The sequence below is a fragment of the Drosophila yakuba genome, chromosome X (assembly GCF_016746365.2).
Source record: "Drosophila yakuba strain Tai18E2 chromosome X, Prin_Dyak_Tai18E2_2.1, whole genome shotgun sequence".
Lineage (NCBI taxonomy): Eukaryota > Metazoa > Arthropoda > Insecta > Diptera > Drosophilidae > Drosophila > Drosophila yakuba.
In genome coordinates this window covers 5,145,859-5,165,272 of record NC_052526.2, presented here as the reverse complement: position 1 = coordinate 5,165,272, position 19,414 = coordinate 5,145,859, and the positions used below count along the sequence as shown (strand labels likewise).

Here is a 19,414-nt window from a genome sequence, read left to right as displayed (position 1 = left end):
TATTTTCCTATGTCAAATATTTATACACAAACTTTGTTCTTCCGCTCTCGACTTGAAAAGGGTCTCCGTGATCGAAATATCGAGATAACCCCTTTTTTTTGCCATACTTCGGTTGGGGTGAGGATCTGCAGAAGCGAAAAGAACAACAAACTCAAGTTGCCACTTAGGGAAGGTCCTCGAAAACGGGATGCATTCGAAGGGAAGTCTCTACGATAAATACATACTTGCAACTGCGTTATAATAAGTGATAGTAATACACGTGCTGTGTAATACAATGCCGAGCTCAACAAATAACATGCGTAAATACCAAAGGATGGGACTTCCTTTTAAGGAAAGCTCTGAGAATCGTTCCAAAAATATGAAGATGTGGTTATACATTTTTATTTCTATTTCAACAGGCATTCCTTTACCACTGTAATTTCGAGCAGGGATTGTTTAACTTGGGGTGGTTCTTGGCACCCTTCCCATAAAGAGAGGGTTCTTGAAAACCAGCAACAGGCTGCGACATGTCTGCTCCTGACAAGGGTCAATTATGCGCATCAATTAAACTGTATTCAAACTGAAATTAACAATTATGTAGTCTCCTGCATTTGCGTTGTAACCCAAATAGGAGTAGTAATCAAACGGAGAGGGGCAGAAACTTTTGTTGCCAAAAGGAACAGCCTCTAGGCATCAAGACAATTACAATTACATTTATGGCGGCGCAAAAAGACGCGATTTTGTTGTCTACTCATTATCATAGTCGACTCGCCGAAAATCAGGGCGATGAATTATCAAAAGGTTGAGATTCTAGGGCTGCCGCCGATCTGGTCTTTCGAAAGAAATAGAAATAGAAAAAAAACCGCATGGTTTCTGTTCAAGAAACTCAGACACGTAACTGTGAAACATAAAAATTGACAAATCGAAAACGAGTTGTCCGCACGCACCTCAACATATTTACACCTGATCATAGGCCCCTTTTTCGACGCTTTATGGGTTTTGCGATCACTTCTTGAGCCCCACGGTCACCCATTGAATTCCTGATTCAGCACGTTCTTTTCCACCCATTCGGAGTAATAAAAATTCTCTCCAAATCTGTGACCCATACTAAAGACGATCATTAGCATTTGGAGTGGAATTGCGTCATGTAATGCAAGGGGTAATACTCGGTCTACTTAAAGAGGCCGCAGAGGAAAAATACAAAAAATGTACATGTGTGGTTGGGAGAATTCCTTTTTATCCTCAAAATTTTCAGTTTATGACTATTTGTTAAGCTGAAAGATGTTGTGGGAAAAGTCCTGGAAAATCAAAAGTTAAGTACTCAATATACCGGCTATGGTTTTATGTAATCCCTACCTACCAAGATAAGCAAAGTTGGAATCATAAAAATGCAATGAAAAAACCAGGTAAACTGACTTTTACCTGAAGCCGTTGCTATCTGCTCCGACTTCATTGAACGATTCGGGCTGTAAATAACAAAATATTTGTATTTCATTTTCGGGGGAACTCACTGATAAACGATGTCGACTATTTTAAATTAAATTTCTTATATATGTATATATATTTTATGACCATTTTTATATTGGGTGCCACCCTCCGAGTTTGTCTGGGTAATATTTACACTTCTGATCGCCCGGGGGCGATAAGTCCTTCTCCGGCCCCTTGAAAATAAGTGTCCGTTGCGGTTGGTATGCAACTACAGTGGGCATCGATTCGGTAATCCTAATGTAGTCTTGCAATTTAAATTAAATATTTTAAACTAGCAAAAGCCCTTAAGCTATTTCGTTTTAATGCAGCTTTATATGTTTCAACTTGATAACTTAGGCGATCTTTAAATCATACTTATTGACAGTCTACTGTGTGATAAACGTACAAACTACAAGAATCGCGTTCCATTCCCCTTTCCAATCCGATAGGTGCTCGACACGCATCTAATCTCCCGACAGATATCATTCCGCATTGGAATAAAAATATATAAATTTCAAGCTAAAGACAAATTAATGGATGCCGGCGCAAATATTTGCCACGTCACCCCGTCAAGTGATTTCAATATCATAGCCTTTGGTGGGACTGTACCATTAGAAGGGTTTTCCTTTATTTTGCTTATTGTTATCCAAATTTCGGTTACCTACTCGGTGGCACAAGGACAAGCTTCTTCTGTAGGGAAGTGGAAAAAAAGGGGGTTCAACCACCTTTTCGCTTTTTCGATAAATCTAAATCTTTTTGTTTCCCATTCTTTACGCTTTGATTATTGTTTGCCAACTGAATGAAAGTTTGTCCTTTTGCGGAGCACTTCAACTACTGGGCTGTACAGGTAAGAAGCCTGCCTTTGTCTTGGCTTTTCTGAAGATTTGAGCTTCTTTTGGTTTTTTCGGGTTTTGAATTTCAGCTACGAACTTTTTTTTGTTATTGGGATCGCCGAAAAGAGCGGTTCACAGGCTCGTCATAATGACGCATATTATTCTACATCATTCCACATATTATTCTATGTATATTATACCCGCGACCCACAAAACTGACAACTGAAAATTCTTTTCAAATGTTTTCCCCATCCCATCGCGCGCTTTTCCACTTTTCACATTCGTTTCTATCTAAGTGCCGGAAAATGTGTCAGACGCTTTTGTGTAATGCGTAGCGACAGAAAATCGGGTTGTAGCTTCGTCACTTGCCATATATGTATAGTGTCGTCCAGAGCTAAAAAAAAAAAAAAAAAAAAAAAAAACCAATCGCGAAAATTTGGCGAAAATAGGAACATTTTTGTTATGCTTAAAATGCTGAAAAACGCATAATTATATATATTTATATATACCTTAATTTGTAGTTGTAATAACACAGTAGATAAATTCATTAAAGGTGGAGGAATTTTATCAAAAAGAAGTTCTATAAATGAAATGTGATAAATTACAAATAATTTGTAAATATTCAGTTCGTTAACAAACCAGTTCAAATATGTATACGAAAATGAAGCATGTTAGGGCCTATCATATTTTATAGCTTCGCTAGTTGGAAGCAAAAAGTTAGATTTAATCTGTAAATAAGCTAATGGCCATCGAAAAGTTTTTAAAAGTTAAATGCATGTATGCTAATTTAAGCGTTTGAGAGGCTCGTCTGCTAAAGAGAAACCTACAACTATTTCCAGAAAATTTAAGAAAAGTCGGTTCGGCATTCTTAATGTGACAATCGTGGCGAGATAACTAATTTAATTAATGCATAACCATAATGATTATTTTCGTAATTATATACACACTGCCGATGAATATGCAAGCACAAAGATGAGACCAAAAAAAAAAAACATAAATAAATAAAACTGGATATCTATATAAAACTATAAAACGATGAAACTCGTTTGCTAACTGTGGACAACTAATGACGAACCAAGTTTCAAGTTTAGGCCAACTTGGCGACAGGTGCAGGGCCCATCCCAAAAAACTCCAATAATCATGACGTCATGGTCACCATCGACTGTCCATAAAGACATAGATACACGCAGAGAAAGTTTGTAGCCCAACCGATGTTTGTCAGATGATACATTAAACTTATACATAAAAATTTATAATTACCATAATTTTTCTGCATTATAATGATATTTTATTTATAAGCTAGTTTCTCTAAAATATAAACCAACAAAATATTTCATCAAGGATTTTAGTGAAATCTATGACAATCTAATTTTTTTGTAAGTGCAAAATTATGCATATTTTATTGTGCGGCCAAATTAAATGAGCATTCAGATATGAATTAAGTTTAATCAATGCAAATGATTTGCACTAATTTAGCAACAAGTTTTCGGTGTCAGTTTGCTTAACTTCCTAGTTTGCTTGGCACAGTGTTCCCTCGTTAACAGGCCCCTCAAAATGAGCTGCGGAAAGCTTGTTAACCGAACTCGAAATGGAGATCGCAATTAACAAGTTATTATTGCCGAACTTAACTCGTTTGCTAATTGTAAGAGCATTTCGGTCTGCGCCTTCATTTTTCAGTTGGAAATCGCCCTTTAAGGACCAAAACGTATAGGCAATCTTGGATCTAAAGGTCACGCTGAAATGTGATTCATTGGCGCTGTGTTACAAGTTGATTGAAATTTCTTAGAATCATTTCGAGTTGTTTGTTCAGCTCTGACAACAATTCGAAAGAATCTGTTTTGGATCTCTGATTCATCGTTCTATGCAGTAGAATATTAGCATGCTAAACAACTGCAGATATCATCCGGATATTTACAATGAACTAGACAAGTCGGATTAATAAATCGCAATGAAATTGGGCATAATGTGTTTCTTTTTGAAATGCTACAAGTTGATTAAAAATAATTGTGCTATTGGTCTGAATAGATGAATAGAAATGTAATTAACGAATCATGGCCATTATCGAATCTACTCAAGCGATCCCCGGCCCAGAAGCACATCATCGAATCGGTCAAGTTAGTTGACCCACAGTTGGACTCATTCGCTGCATTGCCATTCCATTCACAATTCACAATATCATCTAATGTAATACCCCGAAAACTGCGGCACACTCCGCTAAAATACCCACAGTATGGTTGCCCATTCACTTGGAATTGCCAGGTTGCCGGCATCGTGATCGGCTGCATTCGTCGTTCTGCGAATTGAGTGATTCACTCGAATGCAGCTCTAGTTTTTGCTCTCTCCCACGCCATCGTAGTATCTGTATGTGAGTGCATGTGAATGTGTGTGAGTTTGAGTCACTGGGACTGTAACGGGTTTTCTGCACGGCGAGAAAATATTGCTGCCGTGCGAGAGCTGGCATCTTAAAAAATACTAAAATCTACAATCATATCCATTTCTCCATTCATGCTGATATTTAAGTTTTCCGCAATCCACAGCCCTTTCGCCCAGTGTAGCCCCCAATCATTTCGCAATTATTGATTTTGCCAGTACAAATAGTTGGCAAGCTGTGATTTCTGAGCCTGGTTTTTGTGTGTGCGCATAATATTTGAACGGACGACGACGCCTTTCGTGGTAATTTAAAAAATTTTGTGTACACAGTTTGTTAAGATTCGTAAACAAATCACGTTGAACAACAATGCGCAAGCGCAGCTGCGTCGGCACGCAGCTTTTTTGAATTTCGCGCCGTCGCCAAACATGGAATACACATGCATACAGATACAGATACAGATGCAAATATGGATCGAGTATATATATATTCATATACATACTATAGGGCGATATGGTACATATCGCGAGATGCCGGTTGCGTTGGCGTCGCCTCACATTTTGACCGTTTCTTGTTGAACACATTGGCGGGCATTCATTAAAGATATGGCGGCTAGGATAGGGAGAATCGGGGCATATCCAATCGTTGTATCGGTTGGTATTATTTTCAAATAATTTATTATGCATATAATAGTCACTTTTTATAACACTATGTATGTTAGATATTGATAATAATGCAAGAGTACTATGTGCCGTCCTAGGGATTACATTTTAGGAACATTCCCATAATGCTGTTCATTCTGTATTGCACTATAGATAAACAGAGTTTTTATTATGCTACTAAATAATTGATTCATATGTCACTTACTTTTCAGGGTATATATGGTGCGTTTCTGTGCCCTGGCGAACTTTTCGTTTGTGGCCTCTGTGTTCCATTTCGCATTCATTAGCAGTATTCGCACTCTTTCCGTCTCTCCGATGTCCGCATTCATTTTGCATGCATCGTTTTTTATTTTATTTTATTTTGTTATTTTTGTTTTTGCTTAACGACGCCGCAGTCTGCCGATCGGTTGTATTTTTTTTCTCTTTGTTTTTTTCTGTTTATTTTTTTTTTAATAAACACGCCAAGACAACGACGGCAACAGCGGCAAAAATGCAAAAATAAAATAAGAAAATAAGAGGAATAAAAAAAAAGAGGAGACTGCGCCAATGCCGGCCGGCTTTTTTAACCGACTGAGTCACTGCAGGTTTTTGAACTTGCTAAAATCGCTGCGCAGTCGCATTCGGCGTGCAATATTCAGCGCGCTCTTTTCCTGGCTTCTATGCTTTTTCTTTTTATTTTTTTATTTTCCCCTTATTGGTCCTTTTCTTTTGCGGTTTCTGTTGTGTTTCGCTGATTCTCGGTTGGCTGTTTGGGTTTTGTGCGATTTTTTTTTGTATTTACAAATCTCTTGATTGTTTCAGCGGTTACAAGCGTCACAGTACAGGACCCAATCGATAGAGTGGATTTAATTGGAAGCAAAATAGTATATACATATGCTCTATCGATTTCTATATGGCATTAATGTTTCAGTAGTCTGTTTTGTATGACATTTGTACAGCACGTAAAATTGTGTCCAGTGATTATTACCAATTACGCATACGTAGCGTGTACGCACTACCAATTTTATTATTAGTTATCAAAAAGGAGATGAATATCTTCTAGTGAAATATTTAATATTTGACTACTGTTTGGTTCAGCCACTGTGCTTTCCCAAAATTATCTGCGATATTGTTTCCTCAATTTTCGATGCGCTTAGCTTTGATTCATAAAATAAATGGATCGCCTTTTAATTGCACAAATGAGTTTGTCCGTTGAATATAGCTTCCCCCGATTTCCCCGGAATCCCCCAAAATCCCCGCAGCCCGGTGAAATTCAAATGACGACATGATTGGCCCCAAAGGGGGTACAATGATTCGATCTGCGATCTCCGATCGCTCAGAGCCATCATAAAAACCCGTCGACGGGGTCCCGCAACTGGCAATTAATTAAAATGCATTAATTATTACCCATTCGCCGAGTTCGCGGCTCTTTTCCGCACATTTGTCGGTCGTTTTAATGGCGCCGGTTTATTAGCATTCTGCCCCCGAGATTGACGCCTCCCGGCTCCCAAAAGTAGGCCACATTTATTCGGCCATGTCCTTGACTCGCTCCCGGAAATATTTTCAAGTTCTTATCAACTGGTTATGACATAGCTTTAAATATTATTTTAAAGTTGGTAGAACGAAACCCATTTACTTATGCATTTTTGTATTTAATTTAACATTTCAACAACACGACCATCTTAACTCATGCCTTTTATTCGCTGCTTTTTTGGCCTCAGAGTGGGGATCAACTCATTTGGCTCATTTGGGGCTCGCCGCTGACGTTGTAAATTGAAGCTAAAATGTTATCCCCAGCTGGATCTCTCTGGATCTTTGGATGATGGAGGTCGAGTGATGGCAGCGCTGGAGACACAAAGGGGAAGACAAAAGAGATGGAGACACTTAAGTTTTTTGGTCGTGCTGCGAATGTGACAAAACAATTAATGTTTATTTTTGCATTTTAATTTGCCAACATTAATTGCAAGTTTATTGAGCTGAAAGCCAACGAACCCAACCGCTGGCCTTGGCTGTGAATAGGTTCTCTTCTGGGAGGTCCAGTGGTCTTCATTTTGCCGAAAGCGTCATGGTCATCAGGACGACAAACATGGAGTGGGCCAGCAGGTTGAACTTGGCACCAAGTCCCTTCCAGTAGTAGTCGAGGATAACAGAACCGTAGCGAGCTGCAAAAGCGATGGCAGCCATGCCGCCATACAGATTGCTGGACTGGTTGACGCCCAGGAAAAGCAGGGAGACAACGTTGCCCAGGAGTGTGAGTTCCTTTAGGGTCTCCGTGGAGGTGTCCTCGTTGTCAGCTAATTTGGCCATCATGTCGTAGACCAATGGCACTACAAAACAGGTGTGGGCCAAGGCCAGGCTCGGATTGGTGGACTTCAGATAGAGCTCGATATTGGTCAAAGGCAGCGGCACTATCTCCATGATGCCCGACGTAATCAGCCGCACCCGATTGCACTCATCATCGTCATTGCTCGCCGCTCGCACCATCCCCAAAATTCCATGAACCAAGCTCAAGGCCGCTGTTGCATAACCATAGGGCGTTTCCAGGGGGTGGAGGGTGTACATCGCATAGCCGGAACTGACCACCAACAGACTGTTGAACAATGCGTCCATCAGCAGCATCTCTTGCTTTCAATTTCAGTGCCCTTAAATCTGATACTGTTCAACTGGCTCTTCTGACATAGTTTGCCCTTTTTTTTTTTGGCTTTTCAGTGCGTCAACGGAAAATTTAGTGTTAGTCAACTTGTTTTAGCCCATTTCAATGGCTAGTGGGTTTGACAGAAGAGACAAAGCTAACCTCTAATGTAGACACTTCTATAATTCAGGCCGCTGCTTGAAATCGCGATATTCTTGACCAAATTATATGCTACATAAACGAACTTTTGCATTTGGAAATACGTTTAAGTTAAATAGTAGTCATAAGCCTTAATGGCTAGATGGCTTAAGATGACAGGATGGCAATAACTATATATGGCAAGTCTAGTCGGAGCTTCAATGGATATGGATTTGCTGGGATGCAATGAACCTGAGCGTTCAACTTCTCATCTGGCTGAGCACCGAGCAGTAAGCAGTGAGCAGCTAGCCCAATGTCCCCGTTGATTTATGGCATTAAGGGTGGGCAGCTTAATCCACTCACATCCACCTGCGATCCACCTGCCGGCGGCAGATGGCTTAAAGTCTCGTGACTCGGGGCCCAACTCCAAGTCCAAGTCCAAAGACTTAAGACCCAAGACGATTGAAGACAGACCGGGACAGGGACCGGGACCGCGACGGGGACCACAACCACAAGCTCGCTTTAATTATTAATTTAAATCGCACCGTTTATATGATAAAGACACTGGGACGTGCCGCTGAGCATTAGTGCATGTTGCAAGTGAAGTGGCAAGTGCACCAGCGAGGACAGGAGCGGTTCTGGGACCATGTTCCTGTTTTCTGAATGTGAATACATTAATTAGTTTTGTTAGTACAGTTCTAACATTTACATTTACTTTTAAGCTCATATTTTATTGATTGATTATAATTTTCTTCAATCTTTTCTTTTGATAATTGAATAGTTTGGAAGATATCAGAACCTCTTTCCAGTAATCCCGATCCTCTGAACCGCTCCTATTTTCAACTACACTGAGTGGCGTGACAAAAGTTGTTGCTCGAGTGCCTCCCCTTTGCAAAACCCGCCGCTGACCCCGGCTCCGCCCCTTTTTGGGTCCCCACCCCTGCTCGCCCAGACAATATATATGTAGATATACGTACATATGTACATATGTATATAACCAATATGAAGTCTGCAGGCGAGCTCTGCAAGCGTAAAAATATGAAAAGTGCCGCAAGTGCAACAAGTGAAATATGAAAATACGAAACAAAAAAATACGAAAAAAGGCAGAAGTGCAAGTGCAGGCAACTCGGCTCAGACACTCAATTCATAATTAATCAGGCTCTTCTTTCCACTTTCTGCGGCGAGCTTAACACTTCCCCTGGGCCACACTGAGCGAAAAAATTGCACTTTAGTCCAGCGTGTATACTCAATTGTGCTATGTTGTATAAATCATTGAAATCTGTCATACACAAATTTAACAAGAATTATATAAATGAGCCCTCCAGAGATTCCAAAATGCAGTGCTTGCCATTTTCTTTTTTCGTTCGTTACATAATGTTCGTTGCAGGGAATGTGATCCCCCAATGAGAGCACCATTTTCTGGCAGTGCAGAGACAACCCTCGACGGAGTTTCCTGACTGTGCGCCAAGGTTGAGCGAGCATTCGTGATCCGGATCTGGCGGGGAATAGACCGTACTATAAGCAGGCCAGACCCATACCATTGCGAAGACGCTCTGCAGAGTCCAGACTGCAGACTGTCCAGCTGGCTTTGAGCCCGACTTTTGGTGGATCCGTTCTGGGCCAGTTTACTTTTTACTTGCGGACTTTTGTGGCTCGTGTGGCAGCCAAGGCGTAAAGGCCTATTGATTTATGGCCAACTCGGCGCCCTGGCTAATCAGCGGCATTTGCATGCAGATCGCAAGTGAGTTTTTGGCCAAAATGTTTAATGAGGAACGCACCGAAGACAAAAAGCCTGCGTGGCCAAATATTTTCCGGCTAACAAAACCAAACCAAAATGAAACGGGCCAAAAAAAAAAAAAACGTCAAATGCAAATGAATAGTAAAGTCGAGTATTAAATACTCTTCATTATACTATATTATACAATACTCCATGGCTTTAATTCAGCGATCAGGAAATATTAGTCAATCCAATCTTTAGCATTCGCAAAAAGTAGTCTTCTGCGGTAAACTTTTGTCATTTGTAAGTGCTCCTTGGCCTAGTGTTCGATTTGAACGTCAGACCACAGGTACCCCTTATTATTAGAGTATCTGAAAAGGAGACGACTCGACCAAATTGATCGGGGCAGTCCAAAAAAAGTGCGTGAGCGATGCGCAAATATTTGGCCAGAGTTTTGGAAGTGAAATAAATGAAATGAGTTGCGTTGCGTTTGGGGCTCTCGAGCTGCTTGAAATGCGCGCCAGAAACCCTACGCACTTCATAAATTATTTAACAGCTGCCCTGGCCAATTTCTGGGGGAAGGGGGGTTTTCGAGGGGCTTCCATGTGGGTTTCGATGGGGGTTCGCGGGGTTTTCGTGGGGGGCGGTGACCAGCGGAAGGGGACCAATTTTAATTGCCGGCTACACGACAATGACAACACACCACCGCACGCACTTTTTGGAGGCCGATCGAGTCAGAAATCCGAAATCAGGCCCAACACAAACAAAAAAAAAATGGAAAAAGAAAAAAAGGGCAGCCGCAGCAACGCAGAAATGTGCGAATTTTTGACAAGTGCAAACCGAAGTCGAGGCATGTACAACATGGCTTTGTACACGATTGTCGCCCCGCCTGATTTATGGCAAATGCCCCGGACAAGTTTTCAGATCTAAGCGATCCGTGATCCGTGATTCATATACAACATACAGTTTGCCTCATTCGGGTGCTGGGATAATGGGGTTTTGCCAAGGGAAACACTTACGATAAATACAAAGTACAAAAAAAAAAAAACTGTGTCCAAAAACGCTGAAGATTGCGCTATCAGATGGCGTAATTGATTGTGTTAACAGGTTGTTGTAATAATGTGACAGGAAATGGTTAATTAATATTCCCATACTAAAATCTCTCAATGGATTAGCTTGGGCAAAAGATTGACAAGCATTAAATCAGTTGAACAATGAGCGTTTGAGGCAATGATATTAGCATTATATGAATAATAATATAGTTGTTCTATTATGTAGGATGGAACGATTTATAATTGATATTTGTATGAATACTCCCATTCCTATAAATTAAATTGAGCGACTCAATTAATTTAAGTGTTTCGTTCGGATTTCTTTCATGTTTTCAGTGATTAAGAATGTTTAATTGACGAAAAAACTTTTTCATTTAAATGTCAAGTAGAGCCGGAATCATCCAATGAAAATAGAACTGGTTCCAACACACTTCTAAATATTAGCTTGTTGATCGTAATTCATGCTACCTCCAAAACATAGTTCTTAATTTCAAAGAAGAGAACATCGTTCCATGTCAGATTAACCATTCGACTGCTGGAGCATCTTAAATTCAACTAGTTGATAATGGGCGGCAGTTCCGCATCCCAACTTTGGCTGGGGGAATCGCCCCGATCTTTCGATAAGTAGCGCCAGTTTCGAGATCAAAATAAACCGAACAATATAGGTTTCAATTGTGAGCATGCCTTTAGGCTAATTGCACAAAATGCGGATGTGTATGGGGCATTATGAAAATACAGCATTTTTGGGTCATTCTTTTCGCATTTGATTTGATTTATTTTGCTTTGTCGGCTGCTCAAGGATTTGACACTTTATTATTCATATTATTTATGGCACTTTGCTGAGGCCGGGCCGACACATCCCCATTCAAGTTCCCATGGCTGCCGTCCATAAAATATGTATGTTGTATAGTTCAAGTGGCCCAAGATCCATTTCCAGGAAGTCTTACTCTGGGTAGAAGCGGAAGTTAGGAGTCTAAAATTCTTCGAAAATCAAATTCCGCTCTTTCATGAATTTTTGAATTCGTATTTTTTTGATAGCTTAATAACTATTATTATTTCACGTGAAATATATTTTAATACAATATACAAAAATCACACTTGCAAAGTCCGTTAATTTAAATTGTTTCGCAATCGCAAAAACCCCACTCATTTCTCCCACTTAAATTGACAGGGGAATCTGTCAAACAAGTGCAGGACGCAAAGAACCAACAAGTTCCATCATCGAATTGAGCGATTTGAGTTGGGTATCCAGCCAAAAATAAAATTAAAACAAGCAGAAACGAAACCAAAAGATGTTGTTCTTTGACGCTGCATAAAATTAAGGCAGTGAGGGTGGCAAAATATATACTCATACATATGTATATGTTTATGATATATACATAAATAAATGTTCTTTCTGCCTGTCAAATGTCAATGATGTACACTTAAGCCTTTTATTCGCTATCTGCGATTGTATCCCGCCATTGGGTACAGTATGCCCTCTATTGGGAGCCTCGGCAATGAGCAGTCAGCAGGCAGACAGTAAGACAGTCGATTCCTTTATTTCGGACCAAAAGAAGTCATTAAAAATGCACAGAATGTCAATGTAAAACGCTGATAATACGCAATTATGCATCCGCCAGATAAATAACACGGCCGAAGGAAGCTAATGACAGTTGGCAGGAATATAAAAAATGATGATGATGCCTGGAATGAAGAGAGATGTCGGTATGGGAACATATACTTACTTGTATTTATGTGCTGCGCCACATAAGCGAGCGAAAACTTTCAACATAAGCAAAAAGTCGTTGCCACTGACGGGAAAAACGAGCAAAAAACAAAATATAAGAAACGGAGTATATTTTTACGATTTTATCAGGGTATATTTTTAAAATTTGTTTGTTAAGTACTTCGAGTACTAATGGCCTGCATGCTATTTGTTTCGTATTGCAAGCACAAAATCTGAAATTTAATTGATTATACATAATTCAAAATGATTTCACGCCACACAGGAGTAATCATTTTTATAAATGCGCCAAAATATATTTTTGCACACGCGTTGATGGGCGATGTCTGGGTGCTGTAAACATGGCCTCACCCGCCACTCCACCCATTTATCCACCAACAGCCGCACACTACTAACCACCCACCCACCACACACCTCCCACCATCAGACAGCACCACACATCACACCGCACCACCCAACCACCCACCCACGAATGCCAAACACGAGCCACTGACATGTGCGATTAAAATTGTTTTACGCAGTTTCCGACCAGCAACATTGTAAGCTATAGCATTTAAAATAGTTTCGCTGCCTCCACAATCGTGTGTGTTTGTGGGTGTGCGATTTTCTTCGAGTGTATGTACGCGTTACACGTGCGAGACCTTTGCCACATTACAACAATAAAAACAGCAACAACAACAAAAGAAAAAACTAAAGAAAAGCTACACCAACTAAAACAGTCGAGCATCAGCCGGCGTCTCATTTGCCGCGCATTTTGCATTTAAACGGAAAAATAAACATAACCGAGTGAATAGCCAAGTGGGTCGAAGCCCCAGATACTCTGGTAGTATTCTCCTCACTTTTCTCAGTAATATATCGCTTCTTTTTTTTTTTTTTTTTTTGCTTTTCTTATATACGAAAATAGTGAAAATGAATATTTCCTAGTAGTTATAACTGTTGCTAGTGCTGGGTTCCTGAGGGCTTTGGGTTTCGGGTTCGGGATCGGGGCTTGGGGTTCGCACTTTTCAGGGTTTTCAGGGGTTTTTTTTTAGGGGGGGAGGTCGGGGCTCCACTAACGCGTCATTTGCATAATGCAAATTGAGTAAACCGGCGCCATTGGCGTAATTCTCTTTGGTGTTTTGCAATCATTCATTCATTCAGCCAGTCATTTAGGCACTCAGTCGCGTTTCGAAACAAAGGCACAAATGAGTACCCGCAGAAATGTAGTATTTTTGTCACCCATTTATAATGGGTTATCTATTAATGGGTATGCAATTTGGATTGGGCCTTTCCCAGCGTAAATATTGTTAAACATTTCAACCCTACTCCGTTTCAGTTAAAGTTTTTTTTTAAATATTGTTATATTATATGGCCAACAACGATACTTAATTGCCCCAACCTTCGAATAGTTTAGCATAGCAAATTGTGATTTTTCCAGTTTGAGTATTTACATAACTAATATATGCACTTTTTAAAGCCCATTTTCTATATTTTTTTTTTATATTTTCAATTGATGTCACACATTCAGGAATAACTTATATTTTACTGAACTTAGGATTTAGGCTATTTTTTGTTGAATTCATAACTCAGACCTGCGGTACTATCCTACATACATATAGGGTACTGTACGCACACCTATGTATGTATGTATGTGTGTGCATATATCCCGCCGAAGCTATTGGATTTCATAGGCAGACGGCGACATTTTCTTTCTTTCTTTTTTTTTTTCTTTACGATCTCCAATTCTGGCGACCGGGCGGTAATCAGTAATCTTATTTATGGCCTCTATATAAGTGTTGTGTATATGCACGGAGGCTATATGCTAGGCGATTATAGAAAGTAAACTGGGTCACACGCGTTCTTGGGCTTTCACTTTTATTTTCCTTTCGACGAGAAAAAGTGTTTCTTCGCGAGGATATAGATATTGATCTTTCTCGATAGTACGTCAGCTCAACACGAAACTGATCCCGTTGAAGAGCTGGTGGATTTAAACTTATATATATATATATATATATGTATATATATCACATATACGTGATGGCCCGATCCGTGTCGAATAGTGCGTATCGCTATTCAGTGTACTGGCATATGAGCATATGGGGCGTATGATCAATTATTATTATATATATTTCTCTATCGGCAACAGTAATTTGTTGTAACTTGATGTTGTTGCCAAGAGCTTGGCATTAGCAACAAATAATGAGTGTATGCAAATTAGTCGTTGAACTGATAAGAACAGGCGCCGATTGTGAAACGAGGCGGTAAAAATAAACAGATGTGTATTCTTAAATACGATGTAGACCAACTAGTTACTCTTCCTGTTTTCCATTTCGTTCCAAATAAATTCTATTTTTAATTTTAAAACAATAAGCTCCTGAGAAGAAGTTGATTATTTTTTATTATTTTATCAGTATCTAATCCCTTCTTAAGATGCGTACGCAGAAATGCGTTATGAAACTTTAAGACTATTTGTAAAATACAACAAACCATAAATCTGAACTAAATCGAATGGCCAATACAAATCAATTTATATAAAATACCCTCCTATGATTGTTTGTATACATTGGTGTATTTTATGGGAGCCAAGTAATGAGTTCATTAAGAACATATTGAAGAGATTCATTCACAGTGATGCCCATTCACTGGTTGTGTAAGGAACGAAGGGCAAGACCATAAAAAGCCGATGGGGAAGGGGCCCATTATCACCATTATTATCGCCGCGGAGAGCCTCGATTCGTTTCGATCCGTTCGACATTCAGCGTTCGATTGAATTTCGCCTGCCCGAAAAAGATGATTTCAATTAGGCAGCAATGAGATTTATGCCATGCATTAGAGCAGTGACAGATACGAAGCCACATGCGGTTGTTTGGGACTTGTGGTACTCGGAGGTCACGATCCATTCCATTACCGAATCAAAATCGAAATCGGACTTATACTCGGAATCGGAATCGGACTCGAAATCGGGATCGGGAATTCGAAGAATCCAAAGACCAACTGCCAATGGACTGCCCCATGTTGTAATCGGCAATCTTCCAAACCTGTCAGCGTTTGCGATTCCACTTGAAATGGCGCCAAATGGCTTATCACTTATCACTTGCCTTTACAATTATTCACCGATCGTGGCTGGGAAATTCACAGCCTACCCCAAAGACTCGCCAAGCAATTTTGGGGTTTTTTTTCTTTCTTTTTTTTCTGAAGATTAAGAATGAGATATTATTAATAGTAAAACTATACTCACAATGACTTGTTTTAAATTAAGATTCATAATAGGTTTTTATTACAGTCAATCATAATGTAAATTAGTAATTACTTAGGCATTGTTACCGTTTTAAGCACTGTAATTGCTTCCTTGATAGAACATGGTACATAAATATATTATACTTTACTACTATTATAAATATAATAAAGGCCCTTAAGATAACTAAATGTGACTGGCAAGTTTTTTTTATCGCATACTGATGATTTGCAAAACTTAAGGATACTTTTCCAAATATTTTCGTGAGTCTCTTAAACCACTCTCTGCCCATAAAGAAGTGATTTCAATTGATGTTCAACCCAGCTTCTGCATAGTTTTTACAGGTAAATCAAGGAGACTAGATCTGGTGGGTGAATCACGTCTAGTTGAGAACTGGGCAGGTAAACGAAGTGGGTGGTGCGGGTGCTGATAAGCGACTGATAACGATGACGTTTTGTCCATCTTGTCGCCGGTTGCCAAGACTGAAATTATAATTATATTATAATCAGCTGCCTGCTTGCGTTATCAGACGCATATTTACGCAAGCGGCCCCCTCTGCCAACACTCTCTACACTTGAGATTAGCTTATAAATTCTATTTGCGAGTAGCCCGTGCGTAGATTTCGTGCGTAACGTAATCAGCAGCCCCTTAAACGAACGAAATCAGAATATTTTTTGGCACAGCAACGGTGCGTATGAGTAACTTTATTAGGAAATTTCGATGCCGAATGCTTAATGCTGAATGCGGAAAGTGGCGATAGGCGCGCATGTAATTAATGGGAAACAGCTGATAATTTGACAGACGGCCGAGCACTTGAGGCACGCGATTAACTTGGCCAACAATAAATTGCCTTTACGGTTATATTACCCTTTGTTGAGCTCTCCACAGTTCGAGGAGGAATTTCACAATTATTTGCGGATGATATGACATTTTGTCGGTCGGTTGGAAGTCGCAAGACTTTTTGCGTGGAGCGTGTGGCAGTCGATAAGACCGATCCACAACTATAACTATTCGGGGGCCATTTTTCTACTTTTCTGAAGGTGTACGCGCCAGAGAAATCAGCCCGGCAACCGTGAATACACTTCTGCAGATTGCCGGCTTGACCAGCGGATATGAATCGATATGGGTGACTATGCGCCTTTAAATCTGGTTCTTAATCGTATAATGTTTTTATATAACATTTCATGCGGACTGCAATTCCTAAATTCTCCCTTTCTAGTCACGAATATAATGGAGTATATTTCCATTTGTAAATGCAGAATACAATACGAATTAAATGACATAAATACAAAATGAATTCAACTGCACGATAAAATCAAGGAACTGAAGCAGGGAAACCTCTTCCAACAGAAACAAAAATCCCCAATTTGACACGAGATTTATAAGCCGGAAAATGATCGCCAATCAAGATTCGTTATTTAGCGCATGTGAGTGCCGTTTGTGTGCGTGAGCCTATAAATAATACTATACCCTTATCTCAATTAGCAGTCGAAAAAAAAAAATATTTTTTTTTTATTTATTTTATTATTGGGCACAGAAAATCAATGTTAAGGAACCTTTTTTCCTTTTGCAAACTTAAAACACAACAACTGTTTCGCACACTGTAGCTTCCTTTAAAATATAACTTTATTGGTTTATTTCTATGAATAATAGTTTTGCAATAATGAATCTTTTTTGTGATGATCTGCCACTAAATTCAAAACGTGTTTAAACTTTTGAAATGGATAAATTCTTCTCAAATTTGACCAGATCATTTGAACATATCAGACATGAAATTGCAAATTATTTGAGAAGAAACCAACATTGGGTTTCTGTGCAGGTGATTTGCAGCGCACACGGCAACCACTCATTCGCGCTCAAGGAGAACTGATTTGTTTCGTTTTTGTAGTTGGGGCGTTTTGATAAGAGCCGGGTTCTTATCACTCGTTTGGACGCCACCACACGCGGCAATCGTTGCGCTGAAACGCGAATGGCAACAAAGTTGGGCAGCCGGGCCATAAATTGCTGACGCTTTTTTTTTTTCCTACCGGTAACTAATCAACAAAAAGTGACTACATCAAGTTTGACCTAATTTTGATAAGCGGAGACTTCGCGAAAAAATAAAAGAAATTAGAAACAAGTAAAAGAATAAGGAACAGAGCGATGGCAAGTGACTAACCCGTATAAAATTAATTGCCGCGGCGTGTGCGAGCTTGACCCATGGATTCCTGAACTAGGGAAGCGATGTGGAAGATGTGGATGTGTCCATCCTCATCCTCATCTGGCGATAGTCAAACACTCAAATGTGATGACATCTTCAAACGGAACATCTTCGTATATAGCGAGATAATATAATATACATTTAACAGCACCTTGTTGCCCTCGCTTGACACCAGATTTTTTCCATTTGCCATTGGGTTCTTATCACTGCCTTAGAAAGCGCATACTGTATAATACTCAATAATGTAAAATCGGAAGCAGAGATAGCAGCAGCAGCAGCATCTGTTGTGTAAAGCATAGTTTTCAGAGGTGAGAGTTCCCATTGAAATGAACCCATTTGAGAGATTACAGCTGACAACCTTGCTGATTACGAATAGTACTCATCAAACAATTTTATTCGACTTAAATGTGAATAAAGTTGTCCACACGATTATGCAATTATTAGGCCTCAAATGTTGCAGACTACCCGTGTATTGGTGGCTTCCTAAAACCAAGTTACAGAATCACAATTATGAAATTTCATAATGAATACACTTACCCCGAAAGAGGAACAGTAGCAATCGCTGTTATGAAAAAGTTTGCACACACTTGTGGAGTCGCCAAAGGGCATCATGTGAATGTAAATATTTACCCATAATTCATTCAGTTGATTTCATTTCATTCATTTATTATGCATTTGTCAATGGCAATGACTTGGCAGCTTTGAGGGGGAATCTCAATTCGTGTCGACTTACAGCTAAATTGTCTATCCCCCTAGAAATTCATACATAGATAAATCTATCTTTAGAGCGATCAAATACAGCTTATGCATATCAAATCGCCGGGTTCAAAGAGCTTTTCGAGGGGAGCCGCGAGCGAATTGTGTGAGTTTTTTTTTCCCCGGAATGCAGTGAGTAAACTGGCATACCCTGCCGCCTCGGCCCGATTTCCTACATACACTCATATTCACACCTCAACTTGTCGGGGGAATTATCGCAAAACGCCGTCAAGACAGGCGCCAGTTTTCATTATCTGGGAAAGTAGTTTCCACGAAACCCTTTTGCGGGGAAATCACCCCAACTGCCGAAACGATCGCTCACGTAGATAATGGGTTAAATAATATACTGTTTCGCTTGGAAATCGGATATAATATCACTACCATAGTTCAAGCAGATCGAGCGGTTATAGTGTTTAGATTTGCAAATTTGCTTCTGGTCCGATCGTCGATATCGAGGGCCAACTGTGGGAGTGCAGGGCCAATTATTGGCCCGCCATAAAAGCACTCGTAAACAAAAGGCCAAAGCAAAACAAATGAGTGGAGAATAGGTGCCGGCGAAAAAAAAAAGTCAAATAAAATACAAACACAGTCGGGTGGGTACCCCGGATTTTTCCGCACACCCCAATTTCCCCCCCATTTGCGATCCCACAGTACTCTTTCTTTTTGCACATTTTTTTGCACTTTTTTCGCG

The 19,414-nt window shown here is 39.9% G+C and overlaps 1 protein-coding gene and 1 long non-coding RNA gene across 2 annotated transcripts; both read right to left on the bottom strand.

Moving 5' to 3' along the window:
* Positions 1–7,216: 7,216 nt before the first annotated feature.
* LOC6524320 lies at positions 7,217–8,076 on the bottom strand. Its single transcript, XM_002100143.4, has one exon. The coding sequence runs from the start codon at positions 7,905–7,907 to the stop codon at positions 7,335–7,337; it is 573 nt and encodes a 190-aa protein (XP_002100179.1). The 5' UTR covers positions 7,908–8,076; the 3' UTR covers positions 7,217–7,334.
* Positions 8,077–16,435: 8,359 nt separating this feature from the next.
* LOC120322364 lies at positions 16,436–18,906 on the bottom strand. Its single transcript, XR_005562146.1, has 2 exons — positions 18,505–18,906; positions 16,436–18,450 (listed from the first exon to the last, which is right to left on the bottom strand). It is a non-coding gene; the product is annotated as an uncharacterized LOC120322364 (long non-coding RNA).
* Between the last annotated feature and the right edge of the window lie 508 nt (positions 18,907–19,414).